This window comes from Polypterus senegalus, chromosome 16 (assembly GCF_016835505.1).
Source record: "Polypterus senegalus isolate Bchr_013 chromosome 16, ASM1683550v1, whole genome shotgun sequence".
Classification (NCBI taxonomy): Eukaryota; Metazoa; Chordata; class Cladistia; order Polypteriformes; family Polypteridae; genus Polypterus; species Polypterus senegalus.
This window is the reverse complement of record NC_053169.1, coordinates 63,012,639-63,026,832: the sequence shown is the minus strand read 5'-3', so window position 1 is coordinate 63,026,832 and position 14,194 is coordinate 63,012,639. Positions and strand designations below refer to the sequence as shown.

The following is a 14,194-nucleotide window of genomic DNA, read 5'->3' as shown; positions in this document are numbered from 1 at the left end:
TAAAACATGAAAAACGTTTCTGTTTTAGTTATGTGTTCAACAATACCTGCCTTACATTTCCTGTCATCCTACATTTACATAGATTGTTGTAGACACAGAATACACATGAAATGTATGTATTTAAAATGACAATATATTTTTTACCCTCTACAATTCCAGGTACCTCACACCCAGATAAAGAGACGTGAGCTCTGAGAATCTTCTATACAACTTGAGCTGCGGTGGTGGGGGGGAATGGGATAGCAGGCTGCTTGCTGCTTATGTCGATCGACACACATTTGGAAAACAAGATACCAATTGAGAAGTGCGAACTAATTTAAGGTGACCCGGGATTACAAGTTTTTTTGTGGGCTTCAGGGATTCCAGTGTTAAAAGGGCAAATTCTGTATATTTGCACTAAAGAACCTTATTTTTGGGTTTTTCAGCAGTTTATATCAACTACCATTGTCACTTCTCAGCAACTTACAGACAGGTCAGGAATATCTCAGCCAAGCTTCATTCCATCATGGTCACTGTGCATGAAGCTATCAATCGTCCAGGCGCTACATCCACTTTTCATATCATGTGGGTGTACATACAGAAAACACATCTTTGCCAACACAAAAAAGCAATTTGCAGCAGTGTCAGACTTTCTAATGTAATAGGAACACTTAACTGCACTCATATTGCAATGAAGGACACCTAGTGAGACTAAAGCTACTTTTGATAACCATAAGTAGTTACATTCTATTAACTTACAAGTCACATGTGATGCCAAGATGAAACTGACAAACATTGTGGCTATAACATGCTAGAGTCTGTTAATAATTATGGGTGTGCTGTCACAAATGATACTTGGACTGAAAACTTTGAGAAAACCTCTTTCATATCTTGTACCATCTATTATATTAATGAGAGTTACAATTTTGTGTCAAAGGTGCTATTTGTGACTCCATTTGAAGCAAGCATGATTGAAATGGATAAAATATTTGCGCTTTGCTGTTTGAAAAACGTAACATCTTTTCTCAGTTTTTGGCTTTTTCTACCAAGTGTCGTGATAAAGTTGTCGGATGGGGCAGTATTTCTTTAAACTTTAGACTTTCCAGTTTTGGCTACCTTATCAACCAGGTACTGCTCAAGTTGAACATAGCCTTCACTAGACATTGTGTCATAAAACCCTATATCCTTGCAAACAAAACCTGCAAATTTGTCCTGTGCGCCGTTACTTTTGACAGGTTTGACAAGAATGTCATTTTAGTTTGAACACTCACTAATGCGCATGCATGACACTTTATACCCGAGGTGCTGACTTGTGTCCAGTGTATGTTAGCACACAGCAAACTGCACTTGGTTGCCATCAATAACAACTGAAAATGTCTGCCAATTGTCAGATTTCCCTTTACTGAGTTTTGCAGTGGATGTAAGGCTGTCTCCGGTTAAAACCGCATGCGAGACAGTATATACATGCATCCTAACAGCTTTGGCGAAAGAATTTTATATCTTCTCTCATTCTCCGATAAACCATGCCTTGAGTTGCTGCTCTTGATTTACACTACAGCAAGTTCACTGCAAAAAAGAAAAAGAAAATAATGCACACTGGCTCAACTACCATAATACCTCATGTAAAGGAGTACTGCAACTAATTTACCATAAACCTTAAAAGAAAGGACTAAAAAGTTTGTTTTCTGTGATTAGCCAATTACAGATCAACAGCCAAATCTTTTGTAGTGAAAAATCAATACATTTTGATTGTCAGCCAATCAATTACAGCATCACCATTAAAAGGTAACAAAATTAGCTGCTCCAAATGTTAATCCAAAATAAAATTTACTCAAGTGTTTCAAAACATCACATTGCCCAGACATTTATGTGGATTAGCTCATAATGCATTAAATTATGAAGCAGGCTACTCTGATGAAAGGACCTCAAATGCACGAAGCATATAATCAAAGAGGCACATACTGTAGTTAGCTGGGCTGTTAAAACAGCACAATTCAATATGGCAACCACTAAATTTGTAGAATTCATTGAGGTTTTAAACCAAAAGTAATGTAATGAAAAATCAAAAATGAAGCAACCAAAGAGATGAAAAACTTTTAAGGGAACAAAAAAATAGAATACTGTGCAAGAAAAGTAGTAAATTTTCATGTTTAACTTCTTTGATTGCATTGTGTTCTTTTTTTGTTTTCTTAAAATTCATTCTTCTGTTCAGTTGGTTCTTTTTTGATTTCCCTTTGCAATCAATATTTAAATTTTTTCTCTATCTACTTCTAATGTTTACTCTAAAACATGTTCATTCTTCTTTTTACAGCTCTCTTACCTTTAACTTTTTAATTGTCTTCCAATTATTTAATTACTTGTTTTTTATCTATCATATATGTTTAGAACTTGTTTAGTTCCTCTTACTGTATTGTCTTTTATTTTAAAGCTCTATTGTTCATCAGCATAACAACAACTAAAATGTTGACGAATACATAATAAATACTTTAACATCCCTATTGATAAATCACTTAATATTGTCTTAATATTTTCATAAAGCATTATATATCTGTTAAAACACACACACACCCAATGTACATATGTGAATACTGCACTCAGTCTGAACTCATAATGTTTACATATTTTTCACATTAATTTTTTTCTCAAACCACAAAAAGGTACCTAAAAGAGTGGTAAAACAGGAATGCCCTTCTAAGAAATTCTGAAATAAGCAATTAGAAATGCAAATTTTTTTCAGTACGGGAATGCAGACAAATGAGTGTTTTGTGTTGTACTGATTACAAAATATGGAGAATACTTACACGTTATTTCAGAATACTAAGCCAAGCCTAAAGACAAAATACAGATGGTTCCAGAAAGAAAAAAGTTCAAATTTTAATACTAACAATGGATGCATTAGGACAGTTGTATGAAACATACTTCCTGGAGGATCTTGTAGAACAAGGTGGGCATTACCCATTCTGCTCAGCTTAGTGGCACACAGTGCCTGTTAAAATAAGCAGATTTAACAGGGTTGCAGACATCCTGCTGCAGAAACCCTGCTTGCATTTCAACGTATGTGACTGAACTCCAGCTTGAACCAGGATCTTCCTGGACTTCATCTGATAACAAAGGTGTGAAACAGAGATGAACGGACTTCTCTCCCGAGGCCCTTTTACAGACTTCTTGAGCTAAAATGCACAAAATGAACTCAAGACAGAAAACAAAGACCTATAAAATTACTGAATGGCAACCCTAAGGGTCAGAAGAACTCACTTATGTGAACACTGATTCTGTAACTTGAAGGGACTTTAATCCAAGCAGAAGTTATACATTCTCTTAAAACTAGTTACACTGATCCAATCAGTATATTCTGCTGAACACTCTCTCTCAACATCCAGGACACTTCCTCAGAATAATGTCTTTCTGGGACAGTCTACCCTAGGGGAAAACTGTGCTCTCAGTCTATAAAATGACCTTCTAAAACATCTCCCTGAAACTGTTGGGCCCTTGAGCAAGGCCCTTAACCTGCAATTGCTGAGCGCTTGAGTAGTGAGAAAAGCGATATATAAATGCAAAGAATTATTATTTATTAATTGACAACCTCTTTCTCTTTGCCAATCAGAAATTGACAATCTCTCTGTGAAGCCATGCTATGGGCTCGTGGGCTAAAGAGGCTGAGAAACAATCATTAGTTCAACAAGGGAACTTTAGCATCTAAACTCTTTTTGCCAGAAAGAGTAATGCTTTTTCCCTAAGATGACACAGTAAAGGGCCTAATAGCAGAAAGCAAGCAGAGAAAGCAGCATCACAGAACACCACAAACGAAGGATCTTGCAGTAAAGAGAAAGAGAGCACACCAATGGAAGAAATATCTTCCACTTACACCCAGAGCAGCAACAACGCTACACAGCACTGAACATCACCTTTAAAGACTTGGTATTTTAACACTATTTGTCTCTGCCAAGATAAATTTGATGATTAAACAGCCCGTCTCTTTATGTTATTAAGTTTGTCTGTGTAGTCTGTCTGCATCTTGTCTTATATGTTAACATGTATATAGTTATATTTTTGTAAACTTTGTATTTATTGATAAACTGTATTTTTCTGTTTCTTAAAACAAGTGCGCTTCAGAGATCTGTCTCCTACAACAGAGAAAGGTATGGTAAACAAAGTAGGAGCCTTGCCAAAATATTTGATTAACTACTGGTATTGCCGAAGACAAGACTGATAATTAATCAATTTAAAATTTATTTTTTCAATTTCCTACATTTATTGGCATCCCTCTGGGTGGGTGTCCTATTGATCCTATCAATTCCTACAGTCTCAAGGACTGTGTTTATACCCATGCCAATTTCATAATTAGAACCCATATCTTCATGTTAATGAAATAGCATTCATCCATCTATCAACACCATTTAATTTAAATCAGGATCACTAGGACAGCAAAGTTATTTTTTTTATTCTAAAATTAGACATTTAGTGCAATAAGATCATTTCTATTAGCAAGCATATATATACTTGGGTGTGCTCTTTTTCAGATGCAAGCAACCTTGACTAATGCATATACAGTAAACTGTTATCTGCTTTTATTTACACAAAAAAAATACAACTCATATTTAAGTACAAATCATGTGATACAATTCAAATACATACAATATACATGTATATAAATTAGATGATTACCTGTTTTATGATATTTTGGTAACCCTGTAGAAAAGCCTTTAGTTGCCAGCAACATTTAAAACTGAAAAAGAAATAAGGATTTCATTCCTAAATGTAACTACACCTTATTTTTCTTACTTATTTTTATGTCTGAACACAAATCAAACACCTACAATATCAATGTCCATTTTATGCATTTCGATTAGCCAAAGCAAGTACTCTAAAGAATGCCACTGTATTCTGAAAATATGGCAATGACCCTACAAACTTATATTTAAAATAGACATACAGTTTCAAAAGAATCAAAGCCTTATATATAGCAAGTATTAAAGATAAGTATCTGCAACTATTAATCATCAACGTAAGAATAAATACAAAAAATGCGTATTAGATAAAATCCAATTTTTATCTCAAAAATGATTTTAGATTTGTAACACTTATAATGCATTCAGATAAGTGTATTTGATTTACCTTGCATGCTTAAGTTGGTGATCTGAAGGCAGTACGATCCTTATACGGAAATCTTGTTCCTGTATTAATGTTTAAAATGTCAATAATAGAGTACAATAACGTGATGCATAACGAAAACTCCATATTTTGTAATGAAGAAAATTAAATTATCTGTAGTTCTCTAAAAATGTGTTTAGTTCTGCAAATATTAAAAATACACGTATACCTGAACAGTAATAAAGCCATCGTACACCGTTTTTTCTTTATTTTGAGGGAGAAGCAGTGGGCACTGATTTATCAATGATGAGTCCGACATCATATTCCACTGTAAAAAAAATACATAAAAGGCATATGCACTGTAAGCAAAGTATAACTGCATAGTAGCTCTCTCTCTTTCATATCCATGTGGGTGGGTGTGGGTGTGTCCTGAACAAAACACCGTACACATGTATTATGATTGCTATTAAAGTTTTCAGACGAACTGAAATATTCACCCTATAAATATGTACCATGACGCTATCCTTAAAAATACACAAAATCCCTTTTATCGTCTGAAATCGTACACATAACAAATAAATATATACAAAATGAATTTACCAATAAGTCTACTTACCGTCGCAATGAGAAGGTAACTTCCTGAAGAGGATCGCTTTCCTCGATACTTATGTGTACGGGGTTACATGTTCCCGCTCAGTTCCTTCAAAACAACACTCACTTTAATGCGCATGTGTTGAAAGACTTCAAAAACCGTAACTTTATTAACACACTGCATATATGTGTAAGTCTGTGACACTGAAATCTTTTTCCTGGAAGTAGCCGCTATATTTTTGGTCACTCTAAATATTTATGCACGGATTCAGAACAGTGCCCTTGCGAAACAAAAGTATCAATGCAACTTTAAGATAATGATCTTTTTATGCCTTAAAATATATGTGATGAGGAGGTTTTATGCGAAAACTACAGAGTAAAAATAAATACAAATTTCTGAAAATCCTTTATTACGCTGGCTTTAATTAAAAATCCTCTGATGTTGATAAAAGTAATTAAAAAACAGTACCTTTATTGAATATGCAAATACATATTATTATATAAAGAAGCACTGCTGATACCTTACTATTTAAGTGTATTACTGTTTAGATAGATAGATTGATATGGAAATTGAAGGGTTACCACAGCAAAAAAAGAAAAAAATACATTTGTTATACACTTTTGTTACTACTGTTATTTATTTATTACTATCTATTTCAAATGACAAGTATTACTGTATATTCAGATACCTATTATTTCTTATTTATTATCTATTTGTAGGATATTACAAGTCTTTACCTGCCTTGCACTTGTCCTGTATTTATGCATATGTTGCAATGCAGTCCCGGCAATGTTATTTTGTTCCACTGTATGCTGCAAAGCTGTTTGTAGATGGCAAGACAATAAGACCACATGACTTGAATTACAATAGTCAAAAGTATGCCAACAACGTACAAATACACATATAACATAAACTTAACACTTTATTACATAAAGTACTGTATATTGCACATAGGGCGGCACGGTGGCGCAGTGGATAGCGTTGCTGCCTTGCAGTTAGGAGACCTGGGTATGCTTCCTGGGTCCTCCCTGCGTAGAGTTTGCATGTTCTCCCCATGTCTGCGTGGGTTTCCTCCAGGTACTCCAGTTTCCTCCCACAGTCCAAAGACATGCAGGATAGATGCATTGGCGATCCTAAATTGTCCTTAGTGTGTGTGTGCACGATCCCTGCGGTGGGCTGGCGCCCTGCCCGGAGTTTGTTTCCTGCCTTGCGCCCTGTGTTGGCTGGGATTGGCTCCAGCAGACCCCCGTGACCCTGTAGTTAGGATATAGTGGGTTGGATAATGGATGGATGGATATTGCACATAGCATTATTGTCTGTTAAGAGGTCTGTTAGACCAGCTCAGTATCATTTAGCACACAGGGAACAATACCACCTTGGTTTGTACAGTAGTGTGACTCATTAGAGAGCCTTATGGTTGAAGGTACAAACAACCACAAAGTTACTGAATGTGCTCCTCTGGTTTGCAAAGATCTCATTTAACGGGTGAAAGTAATAATCAGTAGTAGTCAGTGGCTTTCAGAGGGACCTCTGTTCTACCACTTCACCAGTGAATCGAACCTGACTCCCAAGATTGAACCAGTCTTTTAAATCAGTACATTAAAGCCACTGTAAGATGTGGATCTGGCTTGTTATGCCACTTTTCCACTAACACTGGTAAACAAATGGTTCCACATATTTTTCTTTAACAGAAACTCTAAAAGATGTGTTCCTTGTTCATTAGTCTTATGAAACACAAGTAATGTATGAACATATTTACCCCTTTGAAGATGCAGAGAAAACTGTTGCACTTTTGCATGTTCATTTTACAATATCTTTATATTTTATTTTCTCCTCCTTTTTATATTTCCATAGAATGCAAAATTCTAGAAATTTATAGAATATTCAGCTATATACTTTACGTAGTCAAGGATATATTTTTTTCATCTAATGATATGAATGTGCACTTCATCCCTAGGGCGTCATAAAATGTACTCCACGATTTTAAAACCCACTTTGACTTCATCATCCAGACAACTAAAATGGCAAGATAAACCAAGTGACTAAAATGCTACAAAAAGCAATGATGATTTAATTACAGTTTTGTCTTTGTGACAAAATGGGAGAATCTAGTTAATGTCACTTTGGCTTTACAGAGGCATCTCTATGCTGGCATGGGTTTCACTTACAGAAAAGGAAACTAATGAGTATTAGAAGTACATAGAAGGCTCCAGAAACTTTTAGAAAAAAAGTAATGGAAACAAAAAAGAAACCAGATCATATAATGCTAGTGTAAATGCATCCTCAGAGCAACGTAGTTTGAGCACAACTCTCAGTTCTTTTAAGATCTGTTGGTGGACTGAAATCCAACCTTCTCTGTTTGTCTTTGTTATATCTAATAATTAAAGAAAGCTGATAAAACCCAGCCCTTAATGAAGGAAAGAATGAATCAGCTTATTCAGACACTGTTAAAGGAGAATATACAAGTAACTAGACATTAAGCCCATTAAAATAACAGGCGCTAGAACAGTAGTGCATAAACATTTGTATGAACAGTCTATATTAAATGGCAAGGGACCTTGTATGTGGCTATAATATGTGTCACTGTATTGTGTGCCTTTAATTTTCCCTCTCAGTAATACTGGTTTGTATTTCCGTGAAATGCCTGTAATTTTGTCTGACAGTAATACAGTGGAACCTCGGTTCACGACCATAATCCGTTCCAGACTGTATGAACTGTATGTAAATATATATTTTTTTAAGTTTTTAAGCACAAATATAGTTAACTATACCATAGAAAGCACAGCGTAATAGTAAACTAAATGTAAAAACATTGACTAACACTAAGAAAACCTTGAACAACAGAGAAAACTAACACTGCAAGAATTTGCGCTATAGCCTTATGACCCGCTCGCTAAAAACTCTTTTTTTAATGGGTTTTAAGCACATGGGAAAAAATGAACATTTGAAAAATCTGTAATTTAATAAACAACCAAGAAAAGTAACATTGCAACAATGCACGCGCGTGCCTGTGTATGTGTCTCTCTCTGGCGCGCCTTTATGTGAGTCTCTCGCGTGTGTGTCTCTTAAGCGCACGCCTCTCTGTCTGTGGGTGTGTCTGTCTCTCGCCTGTGTGTGTGTGTCTGTCTGTCTCTCGCCTGTGTGTGTGTCTGTCTGTCTGTCTGTCACGCGTGCCTGTTTGTCTCGAGTGTGTGTGTGTGTGTGACTCGTGTGTGCGTGACTCACACGCGCCTGTGTGTGTGTGTGTGACTCGCACGCGCCTGTGTGTGTATCCCTCTGCACAGGGTATGCACAGGAAGAGACTGAACACGTGCTGTGTGGCCCTGCGCATGCGCACTTCACCAGAAGACACACACACGGACACTGGACGCACACAAGGGTTTTATTAAAGAGGATGATTGCTTGGTATTGAGTGTGTAAATAGTGACAAGTATCAACAGGTTGGCTTTCCTTGTGGTAATACTTTACATTGACAACTTACTCACATTGAAATAAATAGGAGATTGCATATGTTAATGGTCTATATCTATCTCCCCACACTTCCACAACATAATCTACTTGTATACAGATCCTACATTAAAAGCAGCACCACTTACGGCATTTTGAAATCTGGACATTTATTATTTTCCAGATATTTCATACTGCAGCTCAAAACTAATTACCACTTTATTGCTATTTGGTTATAATATCTTTATTCATTCCCCCTAGATACTTTGAAGTGGTTGTTGCTAGACTCCTAAATCTATACTAATAAAAGGCAAAGCCCTCACTGACTGACTGACTGACTGTCTGATTCACTCACTCACTCACTCATCACTAATTCTCCAACTTCCCGTGTAGGTAGAAGGCTCATTCCTTACAGCTTACTTACAAAAGTTAGGCAGGTTTCATTTCGAAATTCTACGCATAACGGTCATAACTGTAGCCTACTTATGTACATATATATCGGTCATAGCCTGCAGCTTGGTCTCCGTGTGAGGCGGAGTTCCGTCCCTCATCGTCACGCCTCCCACGTAATTGAGTGCCTGCCCATATAAGGCCGTCCGTCAGCAGCAATCCAATCGAAACACTCTGCCGCTAAATATTCAGAAGAAGATGAGATGGTCAGGGTGGTGTTTGGCACAAACTCAGCGAAACAGCAAGAGCAACTTTTAAGTGCCGGGTCTAAGCTAACATTAAATAAAGCCGTGGACATCGCACGAGATAGCACAAGCACAGTTGAGAACCTTCGATGCATGTACTCCGAGCGGCTCACGTGAACTGACTGCGAAACCAGTTTGCAGAGAACAAGAAAGACCTCCAAAGAGTGTGGAGACTTTTGATCACGTGAATGTGTCTGCAAAAAGTTGTGTCTCCTGCCCTGCAAAAATACTATAAAAGTCGAGCTGCCGGCGCGCGCGCGTAACTGTGCCGGTCTTTGAGACGCTGACTGCGCTTCTGCCTTAAGTGAAAGTAAGCACTTTTAATTTTTTCCTCCTTCCCCTGAGCTATAGCCCAGACAACTGCAAACACGGGATCCCATTTCTAGACCGCGGCAAACTAATATTAAGGCACTTCGCACTTTCTTTTGCATGGATATGATTATGAGGTCGTGGAACACACGCACAGTAATGGAGGATCGACAGTGCCATTCCAGCCGGTTAATGGCAGGGCCATCTCTCCAGTCTACACGAGACCTGCCGCGACTCTCCCCAAAAGGCGCTCATATCGTCAGCGAAGACGTCTCTCTACACTACAGTATATAAAAGAAAAAGGCAAGTTTCCTTTCTTTACACCTTTTTTCCTTTTATCCCAAACCAAAGCCTTTCTCTCTTAACACTGCAGAGGACACAAAACTAATTTTCTTTAATTGCTGGTAATGCCGGTAAGGCACATTACCACAGGCAGAAATTTGGACATTCACATAAATAAATGTCATTTCTATACCACAGGCATTGTGTAGCGCCTTTCAAAAGGGATCTACTACCGAGAGATGATCCATATACATTTTAGCTGCTGTTAGTATTACTTCCCTGTTGTTATACCGTCTTTAAAATGTAGTTTACCTGAAACCACTCCAGTAGTGCTCAATGTATCTTTACTTCTTAAAACATTAATGTTTTACTGTTTAATAACTTATAGACTACATTTTATTTTTTTCCCTTGCACTCAGTGAGCAAAGCCAATGGGTAATCAGCTATATATATAAACACAATATATATATACAGTATGTAGATATGTATGTATATATATACTGTATATATATATGTATATGTAAATATATATATGTAGATATGTATATGTGTATATATATGTAGATATGTATATATATGTGTGTGTGTGTGTATGTATGTGTATATATGTAGATGTGTGTGTGTATATATATGTATGTATGTATGTATATATATGTGTGTATGTATGTATGTATGTATGTATATATACGTGTGTATGTATGTATGCATGTATATGTGTAGGTGTGTGTGTATAAATATATACTGTATATATTGTCAGGGATGCCAGGGGCAACGACCTGGCCGGGCCGCCGTGAAGGACCGGATGTGGGTCTGCGCCCACCCTGGATCACGTGGGGGCCGCCATCCTGGTTGCTTTGAGGGCCACGGGTTGAGGGCATGGAAGCCCCACCCTGTAGAGGCCCGTCGTCACTGCCAGGAGGCACCCCAATGCCTTGGGGACCTGTTACCTCAGCACGTCCGCCACACCAGGAATTGCTGGGGGGAAGAATTAAGAGGATACCTGGGGAGCTGCCGGGAGTGCAGCCGACACTTCCACCACACATGGGCGTGGCCAACGGGGGTGTGTCAGAAGCACCTGGAGCTCATCCGGGGAGTGTATAAAAGAGGCCGTCTCCCTTCATTCGAGGCTGGAATCGGGTGGAAGCAGGACGAGGCATGAGAGAGGTGTGGCCAGGAGGACGCTGACTGGACACGGGCTGCCTTGAGTCGGCCGCGGTCTCGCGCCGCTCTGTAGGGACGCAGACGGGAAAGAGGCTCTTTCTTTCTAATAAGGAGTCTGAAATCGTCAGGGCGTCCCAGAGTGAGAGGAGTATTTGGAGGCTGAGTGCCGGTTCCTCCGATAAGATGGGATGTAGTGCTGGGTGCACACGTCCAGGTGCTGGCCGCCCTCTGCGGGGGCAGAGGGAATCCCTGAGGCCGATGGAGAGAGTGCAGGAGGTGCCGGCGGTTCCACCTTCAGGAGGGACATGGAACCCGCGGAGAGGGTTCTACCCCTGTGTTTCTCTTTATTACAGGGACGGACCCCGGACATGCAGTAGGACCCACTTCGTCGGGGACCTGCCCTCAGGAGTCGGACCATCTGTCACAAGATCTCTCTGCTGGTGTGTGGGTGCCACCACGGCTGGAGGAGGCTGCAAGGTAGCGAGTGACTCTGAACAAAGGGGCGCGGAGGCCTCGGAGGGGGTGCCAAACGAGGGGGCCCCGGGGTGCTGGTAAGAGGGGGGAGCGCAACCTGTGCAAGGCACAGGAGGGCACCAAGGACTGGTGCTCAGACCGCGTCTCCGCCCCTATTCCTGTGTGGAGTACAGGACCGGACCCCGGCTGTCCTGGAGTAGGACCCGCTTCGGGGGTGTGCTGCCCTCGCAGGACATGTCGCTCTTCCCGAGTGGTCTTCGTTGGCTGTAGGGCACTGTCAGGGATGCCAGGGGCAATGACCCGGCCGGACCACCACGAGGGACCGGATGTGGGTCTGCGCCCACCCTGGATCACGTGGGGGCCGCCATCCTGGTTGCTTTGGGGGCCACGGGTTGAGGGCATGAAAGCCCCACCCTGTAGGGGCCCGTGGTCACCGCCAGGAGGCGCCCCAATGCCTTGGGGACCTGTTATCTCAGCACTTCCGCCACACCAGGAAGTGCTGGGGGGAAGAATTAAGAGGACACCCGGGGAGTTGCCGGGAGAGCAGCCGACACATCCGCCACATGTAGGCGTGGCCAACGGGGGTGTGTCAGAAGCACCTGGAGCTCATCCGGAGAGTGTATAAAAGGGGCCATCTCCCTTCATTCGAGGCTGGAGTCGGGTGGAAGCAGGACGAGGCACGAGAGAGGTGTGGAGGCGGCCCGAAGAAGAGGCATTTGTGGCCAGGACTGTGTGTTTGGGGTATTGTGAACGAACTGGGTCTGAGTAACCATTTATAATTGTTGTAAATAGTTGTAAATAAATGTGTGGTGGTTGAAAAACAACATGACCGCCTGTCTGTGTCCGGGTCGGCTCCACAATATATATATATCTATACTAATAAAAGGCAAAGCCCTCACTCACTCACTCACTCACTCACTCACTCACTCACTCACTCACTCACTGACTCATCACTAATTCTCCAACTTCCCGTGTGGGTGGAAGGCTGAAATTTGGCAGGTTCATTCCTTACAGCTTCCTTACAAAAGTTGGGCAGGTTTCATTTCGAAATTCTACGCGTAATGGTCATAACTGGAAGCTGTTTTTCCATTTACTGTAATGGAGATGAGCTTGAACCCGTGGGGGCGGAGTTTCGTGACATCATCACGCCTCCCACGTAATCACGCAGTACATAGAAAACCAGGAAGACCTCCAAAAAGCGCTGAAGAAAACATGCATTATATAATTGAGAAGGCAGCGAAACAATAAGAAGCGCGCGAGTGACATATACAACCATATTCATGAGTTCTGCTACTCGAAACAAAGCACGATGTAAACCTACACTTTAAATTAAGTTCATAGACAGGCTGCGCTGGCGCTTGTAATTTAGTGCCTGCCCATATAAGGCCGTCCGTCAGCGGCAATCCAATAGCAAACTCCCACTAAATATTCACGGGTGAAGGACTGTGCTTATGCAGAGGAAGATGAGATGGTCAGGGTGGTGTTTGGCACAAACTCAGCGAAACTGCGAGAGAAAGTTTTAAGTGCCAGGACTAAGGTAACATTAAATACAGCCATGGACATAGCACGAGATGGCACCAGCACAGCTGGGAACCTTCGATGCATGTACACCGAGCGGCTCACGGAACTGACGAGTGCACAGAAAAAGCAACAGTTCCAAAGAGCTGAACAAAACCAATTACACAATTGAAAAGGCAGCAAAAATATGAAGCGTCTGATACATACAAGCATATTCATAAATCCAGCTACTGCGGAAACAAAGCACACGGTGGAAAAGTCAATGTCCCGCTAAAGGAAGACAGTGTAAAAAAACGTGCATGCAGTGTGTCAGGTCTCAGATAAAGAAGAAGACGAGCTGTTTATTGATGCAGTAAGAAACGAATCGATGAATGAAACCTGTCATCTTTACAACGATTGACAAACACGGAATGTAACTTGAACACAACACATCCTACAAATACGAACCTGATTGAAAGAAATAATGATAATCAAATCCTTGATGACAGCAACACTCAGTAACACTCACAAAACAAATACTGTATATTGACAGTCATGTTACGCTATTTTTAAAATGTTCCCTTTTCTTTTCTAGCTTTTTAACACACTACTTTTCCGCTATGATACGGGTATATATATATGTATATATATATCCCGATCTACATAC

The 14,194-nt window shown here is 40.1% G+C and overlaps 1 protein-coding gene across 3 annotated transcripts in view; it reads right to left on the bottom strand.

The window, feature by feature from the left end:
- The window catches only part of fancl (FA complementation group L), a 132,225-nt gene extending 126,446 nt beyond the window's left edge, over nucleotides 1-5,779 (bottom strand). For all 3 annotated transcript variants that reach the window (XM_039738967.1, XM_039738969.1, XM_039738966.1), the window contains exons 1-4: nucleotides 5,687-5,779; nucleotides 5,300-5,398; nucleotides 5,095-5,153; nucleotides 4,645-4,705 (exon numbers count right to left, since the gene is read on the bottom strand). In XM_039738967.1, coding sequence (XP_039594901.1) covers nucleotides 4,645-4,705; nucleotides 5,095-5,153; nucleotides 5,300-5,392 — 213 coding nt within the window. In that variant the 5' untranslated portion in view covers nucleotides 5,393-5,398; nucleotides 5,687-5,779. The remainder of the gene's footprint in view (nucleotides 1-4,644; nucleotides 4,706-5,094; nucleotides 5,154-5,299; nucleotides 5,399-5,686) is intronic.
- Nucleotides 5,780-14,194: the final 8,415 nt, after the last annotated feature.